Below are 19,713 nucleotides of genomic sequence, written 5' to 3' on the forward strand. Positions count from 1 at the left end.
CTGACTCAAGTTATTTTTGCTAACTAAACAAGTAGTTCTAACTGACCTTTAATTTGATTGTGCCCAAGTACAGTTTATGCTTAGGGCCAGCTATGCTTATGGTTAGGGACTTTCTAGGAACAACAAGGCCATAGAGTATGTTGAACAAAAACATAGTTTTTGGTCAACCTGACCTTGTACAGAGATTCTTTTATGTCAGCAACAAGTTGAGATGGTGTGGCTGGTGGTCCTGAAACAAAAAAGGCTGTACTTATGCCAAAAGGACCAGGGCTCAACATGATGCCATTTAATCCAAATATTTCTCAGTCTGATAGATGAATGGTGCTGAGATAGATCAGTTGTTGAGAGTGGGATATAAAAGTTGCTACACTCCTGTTGTGACTGGGTTAATTTGTGTCTTTACATCTAGCGGTTTCTGTTTCATGAAATTAATGTTACCTGTGTTCAATTCATATATGTTTAGAATTGAAATGTCTTCTTATTGGATTGATCCCTGTAATAGTTGATATTAATTAGTTTGAAAGGACGTAGAACCATCTAGCAGACAAGCCACTGGACACACTTATGAACGGTTTTATCTTCATTAAAGTAACCTCTGGCTATCCTTATGAAAGATTACATTGATTAGCTTGGATGGGAAGATCTACCATAAAGTGGGGAGTACCATTGCTGTCTTTCACTATTTGGAAGGCATAAAAGCAAGCTAAGGAAGGGAGAGACAAATGGAGGAAGGAGGAGGAAGATGCCTAGCATCATCTATAAGTAAAATGGGTGTTCATTATAAACTTTATTGCAATAGTTGATCCACAATATGCTGATAAATGAATTTTCACATTTTAGTTGGATTTTTTTTTTCCAGCTTTAAAATCTGAGGGGGATGATTACTATATTAATGGTGCCTGGACTATTGACTGGCCTAGAAAATTTGATGTTTCTGGGACAGCTTTCCACTACAAGAGACCAACAGATGACCCAGAATCCTTGGAAGCTCTAGGACCCACCTCTGAAAACCTCATTGTAATGGTAAATATGACATTAGCATTTTACTGTGATTTCTACATTATGGGGTAGAAAAGGGTCAAGTTTGATCAGCTCTGTTTTACAGGTGATGGAATTAGCCAGTAAAGGTAAAATATTTACACAAGGGTATAGAGACTGCAAAGAGAAGGCCATAGGTCTCTTTCTAGGTGGCTTTTATTTTTTCATATTTTCTTGAGTAAAAAATTTTTTTGTTTGGTTTGGGTTGGGTTTTTGTTTGTTTATTTACTTGTTTTGGAGGAGGGAGATCAAGGCAATATAGCCTTGGCTGTTTCTGGAACTGACTCTGTAGACCAGTTAGCCTTAAACTCTTAGAGATCAGCCTGCTTCTGCCTCCCAAGTGCTAGGAGTAAAGGCATGTGCCATCACCAACCAACTTTGAGTACAAATTTTATGATCGAGCAATATAGACAAAAACAGTGACAAACCACCCAAAATCAGGAGAAAAAAAAAAGAACATTTTATATAAATTCATGTGCTTTAAAGTTGTCTTAAAGGCCACTGAAATGCCTCATCAGATAAAGATATTTGACACCATGCCTGACAACCTGACCTGAGACCCCATGGTCCATATGAAAGAAGAAGAGAACCAACTTTGGCAAATTGCCCTCTGACCTCTATACATGCTCCAAGGCATGTATACGCACCCACCTGCAACCAATAAATAAACAAAAATGTAATTTTTTTAAGTTGTCTTGAATTCGAAATCAGCCTGGACCACAGAGTGAGACCGTGAAAAGCTGAAGTAAATAAATAAATGTTCCAAAATTCCTGTAAGACTTGCTCTGTGGGATTTTCTTCTTCAGATAATAAATATCTGAATGAAGTCCCATGTATTTTAATTTTCTTCACCAGTTGTTTTCAATGGCAGGTTCTACTCCAAGAACAGAATTTGGGAATTAGGTACAAGTTCAATGTTCCCATCGTTCGTACTGGCAGTGGTGATAATGAAGTTGGCTTTATGTGGAATCATCAGCCCTGGTCAGAGTGCTCAGCTACCTGTGCTGGAGGTAAGACAATCTCTAGGCAGCCCACAGCTGTCAGTATGGAAAGCAAAAAGCAAAACCTACTCTGAGCTGTGTTTTATTTTTTGTTTTTGTTTTTGTTTTGTTTTGTTTTGTTTTTCTTTGCTAAAGACGCTAATTGGAAACATTTTTTGCAGGTTTGCTTCAAGCTGTTATTTAGTAAAAGAAATTTTGCTTAATTATATTACATTCTGTTTCTTTCAAGCTCATGTAATTTACACAGATTTCTTGATAAAATACATCTTGGCATAATGAGTGTATCTCTGCTGGTGCTTCTCCAAGACTATCTTGAAGGTGGGCTGTTTGCTCTTCATGAACACATTCTTGGTAAAGAACATCAGGAGTTTTAAATTAAAAAGCCAGCAAGAATCAGACATCACAGATGCAACTTGTTGTAATGGGGCATGAGAATGTATGTGTGCTTGTATGTTTGTGTTCGTATGATTGTGTGTTCCCACAATCCCATTCATTCAAACTCCCTTCTCCAGCCATCCAAGTTAAGGGGCAGAATAATGGGATACTACATAATTACTGGTGTCTGAGTCTCTGGGCTAATGATGTTAGCAACCCCATTAAAATCCCTCAGTGAGGTAGATGTAGCTGCTAGGCAGTGTTTGGTGATGTGTTGGTTGTCCCATGTGCGTTTTTCATGGGTGCCTTTTCCCCACAATTTACTCTATTCCTAATCCTCCTCCCTCTAGTGGCCACCAATGCAATTCTTTACCTCTGGCTGGGAGAGCAGGACAGTTGGCTTCCTTCAAAGCCAACACCCTTGCTGCTTCATGGACTGGTGAGTAGAAGTGCTGTGCAAGCAGCATCTTCCTTCTCTCTGGAGACTAAATGCACCACCTCCAACATATAGCATTAATACAATGGGCAAGGAGCAAACCCATTCTTCAAGGCCAGGGAGGCCTAGAGTACCTCACCATTCCAAAACCAAAGTATACATTTAAAATAATAGTAGTTAGAATGTTGAAATTGAAGTAAATGACATGTTCCCATTCTAAACTTGCATTGTATCCACTGAATCTCTAAGCACCTCAAGTATCTGAAAAGGAAAAAAAAGAAATTCAGAAAAATAATTACCATGTGACAGAATCCATATTTTTGAGTCATAAAATTAAAATCATCTATTACTATAACTCTGATTTCAGTAGTAAAGACCATACAATATGAAAAATCAAAAAAATGAATAATGCCCTATTAATATTCACTTATATGAAATACCATAAAATACGGTTAAATAGAACTTGCAATCCATCTTAAAAGTTCTTTTATTCCCACCGTTTTATGTGTGAGGTGTCTGAGGACTCATAATATAAAGTTTTCAAAACTGTAGTGCATCATCACTTGTTTTAATAAAATAAAATGACAAATACCACTTCATATTATCCTCACCTAATTCACCTTTTGTTCCCATAAGAGCTATTGCATTACATTCAGTGGCATTTATAAATAAGCCTTTCTTTGTGCTAATTAAGTCACTCTTAGTTACTCTATAAATTAATCTTTCCCTTTTTACGTAGCAACAAAAAAAGCCTTCATTAGGATAACATATATTACGTTAGGCCATGAATAGAGTAGAGTAAACTTAGTAAGGATGAGTCCAAATAAGTTAAGGTTTGAGCACTCTAATAAGGGTGTTCTAAAGCTGAGGTCAGCTGGGTTAGGGAAGCAAAGCATGGTGCTATCTTCGAGTATGCATCAGAATGCTGAGCAGGGAGCCCTGCTTCCTATTCTTATTTTGCTCAATTGCTATCTTTGAGGATGGTTTAGACATAGCCCTGACTGAGGCCAAGGAGAGATTAAACGAATTCCCAATGTTCTTTCAACTTGTGATTCTATTCATTCAGAGAGCACGTAGTCCAATAAAGGTGAAGGCGACATGAAGACTAAATTCAAAAGACAACTGAGTATACTGAAGTAAAAAATATGAAAAATCTAAATGAATTATTCTTTTCCATAACAGTCATATTGAAAAATGGCAATGATTTGTGAGTGAAGGGGAAAACAAAACAAACAAACAAACAAAAACTAAAGAAAAACAGGAAAGGAGAAAAGCCCCTGGAAGGAGAGGTTCCTTTCCATAGTATAAACTGCTTTGATTCTGGAGCTGCTGATCTTCTCTATGAGCTGGTTCTCAGAACCCAAACTCTACTGGAGTGTGAGTGATTATGAGCATTTATGAGCCATTGCTTTTGTTGAGGGAGGGAAGGCAGTGATTGAAAGTTATCAGATGTGGTGTGCAGAACTGTCATTTGTCTTGGACATCCAAGTATGATTTGGGGACCCCATTTCAGAGCTCTTGTAGAGAAACATTGAGTAGGGACTGTCATTTCACAAGCTCTCCATATGGTTCTGGTGCCCATTTAATATTTAGGATCACTGTTTATGGCTTTCAGAGCAACTGAAACCTAGCACTGTAGTCATGAAGAGTTCAAGACCTGGTCAGTGAAGTCTTAATCTTTGAGAACTCATTTTGTTCCTAGAACAATATCTAAAATATTCTAGGAAAACAGTAAGCATTTACAGACAGTAAGTGGTTATGAGTACCCGTAAGCGCATGAAACAATAATTTTGAAATGTCTCATTTTCAATTTCTGTTGAGGTGATAAAATACCCTGACAAAAGCAACTTAATAAAAGAGTTTATTTCATCACAATTACAGGTTACAGTTTATCATGACAGGGAAGCCCAGAGTTAAGACATAGGAACTTGAAGCAGCTGGTCACATTACATTCACGGCCAAAAGCAGACCACACCACTGCAGACATCCAGTGCTCGGCTTGCTTTTTCTGTTATACAGTACAACAGCCCTTCTACATGGAGTGGCATCACCCACAGTGGGCGTGTTTTCCCTTAACAAATATTTCCCACAGACATGCCCACATGCCAACCTAATCTAGAAAGTTCTTCAGATTCTAGACTGTGTCAAGTTGACAACTAAAACTATTCTTTTCACTGTAGGAAATCGGATGTCCTAGAGTAGGTATCTTGTTGTAGATACTAGCTATTAAACTTATTTTTCCTATATGTGCCTCTACTTTTAACTCAAGAGTCTTTAAATACTGGAAGCATATGTTTAAATGAAGTAAAGTTTCTTAGAGCTCAGGAATGTTAATCAAAGAAAGAAGCCAGAGTCATCTACTATCATGGCAAAAAGGAGTTCATTTTCAGTTAAAGACCTTAAAGGAAAATGTATTTATACATACATTTCACTCAGAAACTGGGGATAAAAAACTAAAGTTAATTCTTAGTTATGAAATTTTACTTTTCTTTATGCCATATGCAGATTATTATATACTGTATATTTTTTAAGATTTATATTTTTATTTATTATGTGTACAATGTTCTGCCTGCATTTGTGTCTCTACACTAAAGGAAGGCACCAGGTATCATTACAGATGGTTGGGAGCCACCATGTGGTTGCTGGGAATTGAACTCAGGACCTCTGGAAGAACAGCAAGTGTTCTTAACCTCTGAGCCATCTCTCCAGCCCCCATATACTGTATAATTTAAATGAGTCCCCAAAGTGCTACTATTGGATTAATGACCATAATCATGTGTTAACTGATAAATATCAGTTTAATAGTGAAAATAATATTATTTTATGATAAAACTTTAGAACCTGTTTTTGAGTAGTAATTAATGCCATATAACATTTGCTCCATAGCTCACAATGTTTTAAATAGCAGTTACTTTATACTTAACCACTGACTTTAGTCATTGTATATCTCCCTTTATTTTAATGCTGCCTAGATGTGTTATTCTCAAAGCTTAGCACATGTCAGAACTACAAGAAGGGTGTCTTAAAACACAGGTTGCTAGGCTCTGTCTCCAGTTTCTGACTCATGAGCCCAGGTCTTGATAGTTTCAGAGCCTTAAGCCAGCAACTAGATTAGACGCAAATGCCTAGTAAAGCCATGTGAGAATCTTTATTTCACTTAATTACAACTGGTTCTGTGGCTTGACTGTTTAATAACCAATGAAAAAATGTATAGTTTTAAAAAACATATTATGATACATGGTATCTTTTTAATCATCCTCAACAGCCACACTAAATAACCTTTTCTATGATTAATTTTATTAAATTAATTGACTTCAAGTTAAATAATTTTTTAATTCAAGATGTAGCATTTGAGGCTAGTAATACTTTAACATAGTGTTTCTCTAATTACAATCACTGGTTACTTTGAACAAAACTTTTTCACCACTTAGCACCTCAGGAACTTGCTTTATATTCACCCAAAAGTATCTTCTTCACCAGCTTGAAAGTTTGCTCAAAAAACTCCCCCCCCCCAGAACAATGACTCTTAATTTGACACAGGTTAGAAAGACCAGGACTCTAAATATTCCTCAGATCCTGACCCTTGAGCTCCCCCTGAAACCCTGCTTTTTGTAAATGATTACATGGGTTTAGTCTGAACATCAAATTTTTAAAAGATCCCTGGGAATTTCTAAGGTGAGATCCATATTAAAAAAATTACTTGTTTAGGTGTGAATTAAAAATTTTAGTCCTTAGAAAACTAACATCTCTTATTAATTGGCCATGAGTTAAAAGCAAAGGCTGATGAGATTCAAGAATGAGCATTTGGGATGAAAAATAGAGACCAATGTCATTGAATAGAGCGGAAAAATTGGTAAAATGGCAATCCATAAATTTATTTAATGTGGTCATTAGATTTGGACATGCCATAGAAAGTATATTTGTAGCTCGGTTTGTTTGCATGTTTTCTTCTTTACCTGGTGGATCATTTATCACATCTAGTTAATACTTTTAAAACTGACTGTAACTGTGCTAAACAGTTTTCAAAGACTTTAATTGTAATTTCAACTTAGAGCAGATCTGAGTGTCCCTGATCTGAGGACACCACCAGAATTTCGGATTTTAGAGCATTTTGTATGTCAGATTTCCCTATTAGGAATGGTCAGTCAGTAAACTCTATGCAAATATGGTAAAGTCTATGTTATATGAATTGAAAATATTTCTGGTCTCAAGCAGTTTGAGTAAGATATTCAACTTATAAATGGCTACTATAGTTAACCAACTACAAGTCAGAATGTAAAAGGCATGCAACTCCTGTTACACTTAAGTGTTTCTGAAAACCCTCAGTGCTTCTTTTGGTAGTTCTAATCAGAAAGGAACCTCCTACATATTGGGGGATATTGTTTCTTAGAGAATGAATCTTGCATAATGCAGTAATATTCATGATAATTTTCTGTTCTGTCTTTCAGTTTTCTACTATTTAAACCATCCTTTTTCCATCTTCACAACCTACCTAACCTCTTTTCTGACTTTCTATAGTCCTTGTGATTGTAGAGTAAAGCCTTGTAAGACCACCAACCAAGAATCTTTAGCATTGCATTTAACTTTTATCTGTTTTTGATGGCAAGGAAGTCATTCTTTACTAATAAGTGGAAAGAATGGACACAAATATGTCTAATATTGTATATTTGGTATAGTTTGCAGTTACACTTAAAATTATTAACTATCCTGATGTTCTAGCCATATTATCCCTCCACCACCAGGGTTTTTTTCCTCTTTGGGATATGAAAGAATTGCATACCAAAGAACTCAATTTTTTTATGTTTTGTATAGTGGCCTCTCTCTGCTAAACATTACTTTGAAGCTCAGGAGAAGAAAGATGAGTTAAAGCTGTGCTTAGATTAAAAATGAGAAAAGAGGAAGAGTTGTTGCAGAAACATTTTTTTTTAACTTAAAGATCAAAAAACAGAATTTTGGTTTTGTTTTGTTTTTATTTTCATTTATAAATGACTCAGCAGTTGCACAAACTTGCTGCTCTTGTAAAGGACCAAGGTTCAGTACCCAGCACATCATAACTGCCTGTAACTGGAATTCTAAGAGAACTGATGCTCTCTTCTGACTTCTGTGACCACATGTACATAAGTAGGCCACATATGTATACTCAGTCAATTGCACATGCACATAAAATAAATAATTTTTTTAAATCTATACTATATGTGTATTAGTTTTCCTGCTTAGATGTCATTGACTATTTAAAATGTTTTCATTGTTTTCCCTTATACTTACAGACTCTGTATCATTGTTCTTTCATGTTTGGCACATTTTTAATTCTTTTCCTTCCCTGAATGTCATTGTAAGTTGACTGGTTTTTATTTGAAGTGCTAGGCAAGCATTGTATCAGTGAGCTATACCCCTGTGTGTGTGTGAGAGAGAGAAACAGACAGACAGAGACAGAGACAGAGAGAGAGTAAGAGACAAAGAGGGGGAAGCGGAGGGAGAGAAAGAGAAAGAGTGAACTGAATATAAATGTAAAAATTGTTTTGTACATGTCTTCTTTCCGGATATGAAATTTTTAGTTTTATTGTATGCATCATTGCCTGATTCATCTGGATTTTATACATATTGGAACTGCTTTCTACTCTGGCCTTTGAAAGATGGTTTCCAACTCTTGTTTTGGGTTTTGCCATTTCAAGGCTAAATTTTCAAATGGTGCCAGGGAGGTCAAAGATGCTATAGCATGCTCATGGGGTGCTACAAAATAGTGTACTCTTTTCAATGGTGACATGATGACATTGGTTCTACTCAACACAGATTATTGTTATTAAATGATTTGGTCCTATAAATAAGAAAATTTTAATTTTTTTTCTGTGCCCAGGATGAACTATAAAAAATTATTGAAAACTAAAATGTTGCATGACAAAGTTTGAGAAATACTGACTTATTTTAATGTGTCATTAAAACTAGTAGAAAAAAAATCATCCCACTTCTTTTTAATCTATTTTGAGTTCATTCTTCTAAGAGGAAAAAAAATGCATATAAGCCCAATTATTAGGGCCCTAATTATTTTCAGGATTTAAAGATGAAAAGTGTTTTGCTCCTCCAGATTGGGAACTAGAGATTTTGAGTATTGTGTAAATTTCTCTTGTCTATATTCAGTATTATTCGAGTGTGTATCTTACCTCTGCCTCTGTTAGTTCAGTCTAAGGTTGATGCATGACTAAAGCACAAAAATGAAAGAAAGGAAAGCAGAAAACACAGTATATATTTAAAATGGTTTCTGATGGCAACTTCTTTGTAATTTAAAAAATTTATTTTTATTCTATAATAATTAATTTATAAACAGCACAGTTTTCAAGTTATCTTAATGAATTTATCAGATAGATTGTCTTAGCCTATAAAGCATTAGATATTTCTTCATCATTTCTATGGTGAATCTTTTGGTGGCATATATTTTACTTACAGGAATGATACAATACAAACATAGTGTGAACTTAAATTGTAATAAGTTCATTCTGAAATATCATTTTTAATTGTTTTGAAGGTAATTATGGAAAGATGTAATGATGAGCCTAGCCTACCTTAAGTCATCCTTGTAACCCAGCACTCAGAATACTGAGATAGGAGATTAATGGGTTAAAAGCTGCTTAGAGAGCTTGAGGCCAACATGGGCTTCATCTTGAAACTCTCTTTCAAAATAAAGAGAGGGAGAAAGAAGGATAAGAGGCTAGAACTAATACCCAGCTAGGAGAAAGACCAGATAAAGCAGAGAAAAATGTTTGACATGCTTACAAATGTCCTTTGCAAATTCCAAAATGTCTGTCTAACATATTTAACATCACTAAGAGGTCAGTTCACACAGTAAGTGTTGGGGGCTTCACTTTTATTTAACTAACACTTTTAGGCACACACTGTAACTTTGCTGGAAAATTGAAATAGATAAGTACCAATCTGGAACAAAAGAAAAACAAAATCCAGTAGGTTGGTGGTGGTGGTAGGGTTGGGGGGATCATATTTTATTATTAAGTAAAATATGTATAGATTTTATTTTTTATTTTAAACTTGTAGATGTTTTGCCTGTGAGTGTGTGTGTGTGTGTGTGTACCTTGTGTATGCAGTAGTCACAGATGCTAGGAAAGGGTGTGGTATCCTCTCAAACTGGAGTTACAGAGGGTTGTTAGCCACCAAATGGCTTCAAGGAATGGAACCCAGGTCCTCTGGAAGAGCAGTGAGTGCTCTTAGCCACTGAGGCATCTCTCCATCCCTTATTTTATTTCAAAATAGATTTTATTAAAATTATGTCTGAAACACACAAAAAAAACTGAATCATATAACTAAATCTGCATATCTTTTTTATAGCTAAATGAAAGATTTCAGGTGGAAATTGTAAATGAATAGTTAAGAGAACTTTACTTATTTCTATGAGTTACATAATTTGAACAAGTCCATGGGGAAAGTTTTTTTGGTGTAAGTTTGTACAGTGTGTTATTGTTTGATAGTGTGGGCTTCTCAAATTTTATTTCTGATCATAACAGACTGAGACACAGTACAGCTCATTGTGATCCTTATAAGTATCAAACTCCTGGGAGAAATGTCTTAAGCTTAGAAAGAATAAAAATTATCCAGTTTTCTTCTTGCTTTTGAAAAGTAAGCTATTTAGAAGACTAGACAAAAGCCTATCCATCCCTGACTGACAATGACACTCTCACATTCTTTCCCATCATTCCCTTTGGGGCATGTCTAATGGTGAAAACGAAGAATGCCTTTCAACATATGGGATTTGTTGGACCAGGCAGCACAGCAGAGTGTCTGTGACTATCATAGCTTCTAAGATTCGTGACGCTTTAGCCATGAACTTTAACATTGATTTAGTAAATATATGCTTCACTATATGAAGAGAGCTTGGATGCCTATTCATTCACTGGAGAATGTCATCAGGCTAAAAACAATTTCAAGTGCATTTCTGTTGCAAGAGTGATCAGTATACTCAGGCTGTGTTTCACTTCACAGAATTTTAATATTTAATGTTGGAGAGATGGCTTGACCATTAAAGGCTAGGCTTACAATGAACAAAGATAAAATAGCACTTTTTAACAATCATAACATGCATCCCTACAAGGAAGTAGATACAAACTATTTTTGAAAGATAAATCCCCTGCAGTAGGCTCCTGTCCTTTTACTTGTTTTCTCCTACTTCCCATGTCCGTCCCATTTGTCTTTCTAAGAGAGGTTTACCCGGTCCTCTTGCTTATTTATCTTGTTTAGGTGTACAGATTTCAGTATGTTTATCCTATAGTATATGTCTGATATCGACTTATAAGTGAGTATATACCATGTGTGTCTTTCTGATTCTGGGATATCTCACTCAGGATGATCTTTTCTAGTTCCATCCATTTGCCTGCACATTTCATGAATTCCTCATTTTTAATTGCTGAGTCATATTCCATTCTGTAAATGTACCACAATTTCTGTATCCATTCCTCTGTTGATGGATATCTGGGTTGTTTCTAGATTCTGGCTATTACGAATAAAGCTGCTACAAACATGGTTGAGCAAAAGCCGTTGTTGAATACTTGAGCATGTTTTGGATATATGCCTAGGAGTGGTATGGCTGGATCTTGAGGAAGCACTATTCCTAATTGTCTGAGAAAGCTCCAGATTGATTTTCAAAGTGGTTGTACACATTTACATTCCCACCAACAATGGAGGAGGGTTCCCCTCTCCACAACCTCTCCAGTATGTGTTGTCACTTGAGTTTTTTTTATCTTAGCCATTCTGATGGGTGTAAGGTGAAATCCCAGGGTTGTTTTGGTTTGCATCTCTCTAATGGTTAAGGACATTGAGTATCTCTTTAAGTGTTTCTCTGCCATTCGATATTCTTCTACAGAGAATTCTCTGATTAGCTCCATTCCCCAGTTTTTAATTGGATCACTTGATTTATTGTCTTTTAACTTCTTTAGTTCTTTATATATTCTGGATATCAGCCCTCTGTCAGATATAGGGTTGGTGAAGATATTTTCCCAGTCTGTAGACTGTAGTTTTGTTCTGACGACAGTGTCTTTTGCTTTTCAGAAACGGAAAGACTCTCCCTAGCAATGTATCAAAGCAGATGCTGAGACTCATAACCAAATCTTCGGCAGAGTACCGGGAATCATATGAAAGAAGGGGGAGTTAGTATGACCTGGAGAGGACAGGAGCTTCACAAGGACCAAATATATCTGGGCACAGGGGCTTGTCTGAGACTGTTTCTCCAACCAAGGACCATATATGGATATAACCTAGAACCTCTGCTCAGATGTAGCCCATGGCATCTCAGTATCCAAGTGGGTTCTCTAGTAAGGGGAACAGGGACTATTTCTGACATGAACTCAATGGCAGGCTCTTTGACCTCCCCACCCCCCAAGGGAGGAGCAGCCCTGCTAGGCCACAGAGGAGGACATTGCAGCTAGTCCTGAAGATACCTGATAAGCTAGGGTCTGATGGAAGGGGAGGAGGACCTCCCCTATCAGTGGACTTGGAAAGAGGCAGGGAGAAGATGAGGGAGGGTGGGATTGGGAGGGAATGAGGGATGGGGCTATGGCTAGGATACAAAGTAAATAACCTGTGATTAATATAAAAAAGTAAAAATTATTTAAAAAAAAGAAAGATAAATCCTTTTTTCTATTTTATTTTTTAATTTGAAGAATATAAGAGTTTAGCTTAAAAATTATACAACTTGCTTATGATTATATCTTTACTCTAAATAAAATCTGAAGTATTCACTTGTTGGTTCCAAGAAAAAGATTCCACATGTGATTTTTTTAAAGTTATTTTATTTGCTAATAACTATGTCATAATATACAGAAAAAGTGATCCAAGACCTTATAATCTCAGCATCATTCCTTAAATTTTAAATAAATATGAGAAATAAATTCCTACTAATAATCATGGAGATTGAGGTTTAGTAATACAAATTAGCTCTTTGTTCGTTGCTTTGGTTTTGAAATGGGATGTTAAGTAGTCTAGGTTGAGCTGCTCCTCCCTTTAGAGCAGAAGATGTCTTTGAACTCCTGATTTTTCTACCATTGCCTTTCCAGAGTGCTGAGATTATAGCCATGTGTCACCAGGCTGAGCTTCAAAGTTCCCATTTGTAGTTAGCATTCTTACCTTTCCTGTCCAGCCCCTTGGACATGTAAAAAAGAACTGATAAAAACTCAAAGACTGGGGCTGGAGAGATGGCTCAGCAGTTAAGAGCACTGGCTGCTCTTCTAGAGGACTCAGGTTCAATTCCCAGCACCCACATGGCAGCTCACAACTGTCTGTAACTCCTGTTCCTGGGGATCCAACACCCTCACATAGACATGCACACACTCAAAACACCAAAGTACATAAAATAAAAAATAAATAAGTAAAATTTGAAAAAAACTCAAAGACTACAACAAGAATACAAAATCAAAACATGTACCTGCTAATTACTTTCTGTCTCTCTTTCTCTGTGTGTGGGGGTGGGGTGGGGGGGTGGGTGCGTGCGCATGTATGTGACTCTTTCTGCCTATCTCTGTCTCCATCTGTCTTTCTGTTTATCTCTGTCTCTTGTGTTTCTGGGAATTGAATTAAGGGCTTCATATACTCTAGGCAAGTAATCTACCCTGAGCTATAGCCTCAGCCCTACACCCTTTATTCTTTAGAATATAAGTGGTAAACAGACATTAGAGAGGCTGAATATTTCTAAAATCTCAACTACTGAAATAAAGAGAAAGGGCAAATGAAAGCTATAGCATTTTTAGATCTGAAAGAAACAATAGAGGTCATCTAATTTATTGCCTTATTTTGCAAAAAGAAATGAAAATTTGTCCGAGGTCATTTACTGCCTAAAGTTAAAAGCAGTTAGAGGTGAAGGAAAATAGAAACAAGATAAAGTGAAATGGAAGGACATCATAGTCTTTTGATTATGAAAGAGTTCTAAAGATCAATGAAGATCACAAAGAATGAAATACCTAGTAATTTAACAAAATGAGAGGAGTTTACAGCTAAAAATATCAGATTTGAAAATGCAATATTTTATTAGGTAAGGTATGTAATATAATGACCCTTATCCTTTCCACCCTATTTTAATTTTTCTCATTGAGGTCAAGATTTTACCTTTCTACATAGTAATTAAATTTATGCCTTTAAACATAGATTGAACTTAGTGGATCAGATTAAGTTAAAAATTTTTTTTAGGAAAGATGTATGCTCAATAGTAGAAATCCCTTCTATGCGTACTATGATCTCAAGTAAAACTATTGTATGTGTGCCCCATCCTAATTTATCTTCAGTAAACACAATTGCTGTAGAAAAATGTATTAGATTTTAGACAGGGGCTCACTATGTAGCACTGACTGCTATATAGATCAAAATGGCCTTGAACCCACAGAGATCCACCTGCCTCTACTTCCAAGTGCTAGGATTAAAGGTCGATGCCATAGTGGCTAGCAAAGAAAACTACAATATGTTTAGAGTGACATTTCTGCTTTGATCATCCTGTGTTTCCCTAGGACATCTCCTGTTGTCTACGACAGAAGAGAAATACTGGGAAAGCAAAGAAAAGAAGCTTTTGAAAGATTAAAAACAAACCTAACTGGGCAGTAGGCTCTTCCTAAGAAGGAAACCATGTGGGTGGAGTTGATTGGTCCTCTGGGTGCCAGCTGTTAGATCCAAGGCAGATGGACTCGCTGTGCCCTGCAAATGCTTATGTCTGGCCAATAATCACACAACACAACAGCCAGATTCCTGCAGTTGAAGGCAAAGCAAATAGGTTTTGTTTTGTTTTGTTTTCCTGGCACTTGTCACTCTTTGAATGCTATCTGCCTTGGATATTGGTATTAAATTAATTTTACTGACCATATTCTCTGTACGCTGTGGTTATATAATGTTGTCTTGGTTGCTAACTACTTTAGATGCTGTGGCTAAGCAAATTATTGCCTTAGACACAAGCCACATTTCTAGTATAAACTCAGTATTCCCTTCTTTTCCTCTCCAGAAATCTATTTTTTTATGGAGAGATGGCACACTATATCACTGTATTCAATTATTTGGAGGTCAGTTAGCCTTCAATCCCAAGTGTACATTTATAGCTCTCTTTATTTCCCATATTGCCTTAGTCATATGTTTTGGTAGTTTCCACTTAGGACTGAAATGTTCGGTCTTATAGAATTGGGAATACCTAGATCTTTACCTTGTCCTTACCCACTGCTATCCTCAGACTTCTTGGGTTTAGCACATGGCACTACTTCAAGTTAAATTTTCAAGCACTAACTTCTGGTTTCTACTTTAAAAATGGTGAGCTGTCATGAGAAGATCAGTGGGTCTTCAAGTGCTGTATTGTAAATGAGTCTTTCAAGGTATTTAATTATCAAAAATAAAGAAGGTCAGTGTCCTCAGGGTTGGCCTGAACCATGAAGTTTCCTCACCTGAGACAATCACGACCTACAGTAACAAAAAAAGAGTTTCATCCGATACTCACTTGTTATTCTGTGGATTCCTTGCTCTTTTTCCTGTGTTATACACTATTACAAAATGCCATTAAAAACTATTTTCTGCTGTGTACTTAAAGCAATAATTCAAGTTCAGTTCTTGCATTGTAGAACAAGACCTTAGGTGGCCAAGTAGATCTTAATTTTAAAGTATTGGGAGAATTTTAAACATAGGATCTGTTAATTTTTTTCTTTTTTTATCTCATTTTTATCTTTATTTTTTAATTAATTTTTTTGTTTTTTATATTAACTACAGTTTATTTACTTTGTATCCAGCTGTAGCTCCCCTCCCAATCCCACCCTCATCTCCTCCCTGCCCTTCTCTAAGTCCACTGATAAGGGAGGTCCTCCTCACCTTCCATCAGACCCTAGCTTCTCAGGTCTCACCAGGACTGGCTGCAATGTCCTCCTCTGTGACCTAGATAGGCTGCTCCTCCCACAGAGGTTGAGGAGGTCAAAGAGCCAGCCACTGAGTTCATATGAGAGACAGTCCCTGTTCCTCTTACTAGGGAAGCCATTTGGATACTGAGTTGCCTTGGGCTACATCTGAGTAGGGGTTCTAGGTTATATCCGTACACGGTCTGTGGTTGGAGAAACAGTCTTAGACAAGCCGCTGTGCCGAGATATATTGGTCCTTATGGAGTTCCTGTCCTCTCCAGATCTTACTAACTCCCTCTTCTTTCATATGTTATCTTTATTTTTATTAATTACAGTTTATTCACTTTGTATCCTCCCCCCATAGCTCCCTCCCTCATCCCCTCCCAATCCTATCCTTCCTTCCCCTTCTCCACCCATGCCCCTCCCCAGTCCACTGATAGGGGAGGTCTTCCTCTCCTTCCTTTGGCTCCTAGTCTATCACGTCTCATCAGGAGTGGCTGCAATGTCTTCCTCTGTGGCCTGGTAAGGCTGCTCCCCCCTCAGGGGAAGGTAATTAAAGAGCAGGCCAATCAGTTCACGTCAGAGACAGTCCCTGTTTCTATTACAATGGAACCCACTTGTACCCTGAACTGCCATGGGCTACATCTGCAGGGGTCTTAGGTTATCTCCATGCATGGTCCTTAGTTGGAGTATCAGTCTCAGAAAAGACCCCTGTGCCCAGATTTTTTTGGTTCTGTTGCTCTCCATGTGGATCTGATAAATTTAAGATTTCAGACCAAAAAGTGAGGGATGCTTTCTTCTCTCTCTTTCTGTGTTTGTGTGTATGTATGTGTATGTGTGTATGTGTTGGGAATTGAACCCAGTGCCTTGCACATGTTAGCCAAATATTGTATCTCTGAGCCCAAGTTATGTTTTAATTTCTATACCTAAGTGTATAGAAATTCAGAGCTGATTCTTAAAAATCAAAAATGAAAAATATGCAAATTAAAAGGCTCTAAATAGGATATACTCTTTGCAAAGGTTTAAAGTATATGTATATTAACAAAATAAGAAATAAATTATTTATACTTTCTAAAGTTTTAAGTTCATTAATTTTTTTTACAACATAGAGGGTTACATAAAGACAATTTTTATGCTAATAATTTAAGATTATTTTTAAGAGTAAAATTTAGTCAGTATAGTTTTAATTTTATCAATTAAGTTTTCAGATCATCTGCCTCTCTCCAGGGGATAGGGACACTGAGCCATGAAAATTTTTTCCCATTAGGTATTCACTGACTGGACATCTGGACATCTTATGTATTTTGGTTATAAACTATGGATTTGAAAACATAGTAATTTCCTATAACTGGATCATAATAAGGTTTAAAATTAATTTAGCAGTGTCTTACATACTACTTTAAAAGAAGCTATATTTACGTGATCATATACAAATATTCTATTATATTTTTCTTGATCACTTAGATTATTTCCATTTGATCTCTATTTTCTGCTTTCTAGAGTTAAAAGTTATATTCACCTTGATTTAAAAATCTGTCCATTTAGTTTACTTGTTGACATTAACTTTAAGATCAAAATAGAGAAAACAAACTGTCAACCTGCCAGGTGTGGGAATAAAAGCTGGAAGAAAATATGTCTGCTATTAGATGAAATAGCATAGTGTTGTGGGAAAATTTGAAATATGTTAATGCCAACTGATGCATCATTTTAGAAGAAAATTAATGAAAGATGAGTATAAGGAAAAATATCTTTGTAAAATATAAAACAATTTTAGTTATCTTTTCAAGGACATTAATTTTTCACTTAATCAAAAAATAGCATGCTGAAATTATAAAGACCCAGAAATCCCTTAGTTCCTGGTTTTTAGGACATATGGAATGTACAGCCAAAGATGAATCAATCTGTAATTCTTAGTATGAATCCCAACATCATTTAAGAAGCATGGGTGTCTTGTGTTTTGTTGAGGGAGTGAATGGAGCATTGAGTTAGCAAATTTAGTTTGGGAATCTATGTATTGTTAAAGCATAACCACTGGGTCTTACCAGATAACCAAAGAGCTGTAGGCTCTTTGATATAATATGAGACTATTCTCAATGTTTATTTTATTCAGTGTAGTTTTGTCTATTTCCTTGGTTTTTAGCAGTAAATATTACGAGCAAACATTTTTGAAGAGACATACATAGGCTAGAATTAATCTAAAAGTGAAATGTAAATCTCTGCTAACTAATTATTCCAATGTGATCTGTGATTCCAATTGAAGAGGACCTGCTTTTAGAATAAAGGCTGCTTTAAACAAATACGGTTGTGGACAAACAATGTTGGGTAGTGCTCTCTTAAAGAAACTAACCTTTTATCTTAATCTTTAGAAACCAACTTACAGTTTCTGTCACTGAAGCAACACTGATTCCATCTTGTTTGATACTTATACTATTTTGAGAATCAACCAACAAACTGTATTAAATGCCAGCATTCTTGTCTCAAGAGTAGTCACATTTAATGTCTTTTAAAAATACGTGCTAAAGCTAAAAGAGCAAGCCCTAGGCTTGATGTAAGTGATCATTCCTTCAGAGTGGGTAGAGCTGCTTGTCTGAGCCACTATGAGGAGCTGAGCCCTGTGACTAACAGTGGAGGTATTTGACTAGGTAACCACATGGATATGGTTATCTGCCCACTGGAATGACACAATGGGGAGGTAAGATGATGAATATCACGGAACATCTGTGAGCGGATCGCAGCTGTGCCTCTTCTGAATCATTCTTCCCTCAAAAAATTCAGTTTCAATAGTTAAAAATATTCCACTGCTGTCTTTTGCTGTTCTAGGAATTGGGAGGGAATGAATACAACAAACTTTAAGACATTTTGCCATTTTTTAGACCCCTAAAAACATGTTCCTGAAGGTGATCCTAGGAGTGTTGAGTCACTGAAAGCAATAAAACATACCTTCTTCAACAACTTACCTAAGAGATGGAGGCTACAGAATTTAGTCTCCTCCTGAGAACAGTAGACTTCACAGTTTTTTCTATCAGTCTCTTACATTTAAAGGGTTTAGTTTAATGTGACAAAAGCAAGACAACTGAAGCATACTCACCAAGACCTCAGCAGCCTTGGGAGAAGTATTTGGTGCCTAGTTCTTCAGGGAAAAGTTTCCTTCATCATATGATCCTTTTTCATAAGAATTCACACATTTTTGAACAATCTCCTTTTTAAAGAAAGAATATGACAGCTTAGAAATAACGAGAAGAAATGAAGGGATGGCTGGAAGGAGTGGGGAGGCAGGCAGCCTGGCAGACTGACTGAAGAGCTATGTAGAGTTAGCTGGAGCATTCAGGTAACTCTCCTTACCTGAATGCTGTCAGTGCTGCTTTTACTTTTACTTTATTCAGCTTACATGTTTATAGGGAGAGGTGGACAGTGATAATGTCAGGGAACAGCTTTACTTGTGCTGTTATGCCCATTTCCAAGAGTAAAATGTCAATAGTGAATGATGTCTTTTGTGTGATCTGAAACACTTGTTTCTCTTTGATATCTTGAAATATCTGTCTTTTATCTTTTGATTCCTGATACTAAAGCAAAAATAAGTGTATTTAAAATCTCTTCACCAAGGATGTTTATAAATAAAGTGTGTGTGTGTGTTTGTATATGTGTGTGTGTGTGACTGCATTTTGTAAAATGTGAGCAAGTTGTGGTAGACATGTCTGTCAATAAATCATAAGCATATACTTAAGAATTTTGTAAATTGTAGAATGAGAATGTTTTAGTGGTGCTATAAGTCACATGGACTGCTGTTTAAGAACAAGGTAATTATTATGTAAATTAATATTAGGATAAACTATATGTGCAATTCTTTGGCAATGGTATAAATTAACAGGCATCCACCTCTGTTAGAATAAACAGACCAGTTTCTTACAGTCCATTACATATGAGATCTAACTTGATGAGCACTTAGAGAGATGTAGTCATAAATGGAAGAAAATAAGTGAAATGTGTGGATGTGATGTATTCCTAATGAAAGATG

At 36.3% G+C, this 19,713-nt stretch overlaps 1 protein-coding gene across 4 annotated transcripts in view; it reads left to right on the forward strand.

Annotated features, from left to right (window-relative positions):
- Nucleotides 1-19,713, forward strand: part of Adamts6 (ADAM metallopeptidase with thrombospondin type 1 motif 6) — a 263,176-nt gene that overhangs the window by 211,505 nt on the left and 31,958 nt on the right. For 3 of the 4 annotated variants that reach the window (XM_060385684.1, XM_060385685.1, XM_060385686.1), the window contains 2 exons: nucleotides 860-1,023; nucleotides 1,910-2,048. In XM_060385684.1, coding sequence (XP_060241667.1) covers nucleotides 860-1,023; nucleotides 1,910-2,048 — 303 coding nt within the window. Of the gene's footprint in view, nucleotides 1-859; nucleotides 1,024-1,909; nucleotides 2,049-2,764; nucleotides 2,854-19,713 lie in introns of all 4 variants that reach the window. The other variant, XR_009592406.1, reaches the window with a different exon arrangement.

The sequence above is a fragment of the Meriones unguiculatus genome, chromosome 6 (genome assembly GCF_030254825.1).
Source record: "Meriones unguiculatus strain TT.TT164.6M chromosome 6, Bangor_MerUng_6.1, whole genome shotgun sequence".
Taxonomy (NCBI): domain Eukaryota; kingdom Metazoa; phylum Chordata; class Mammalia; order Rodentia; family Muridae; genus Meriones; species Meriones unguiculatus.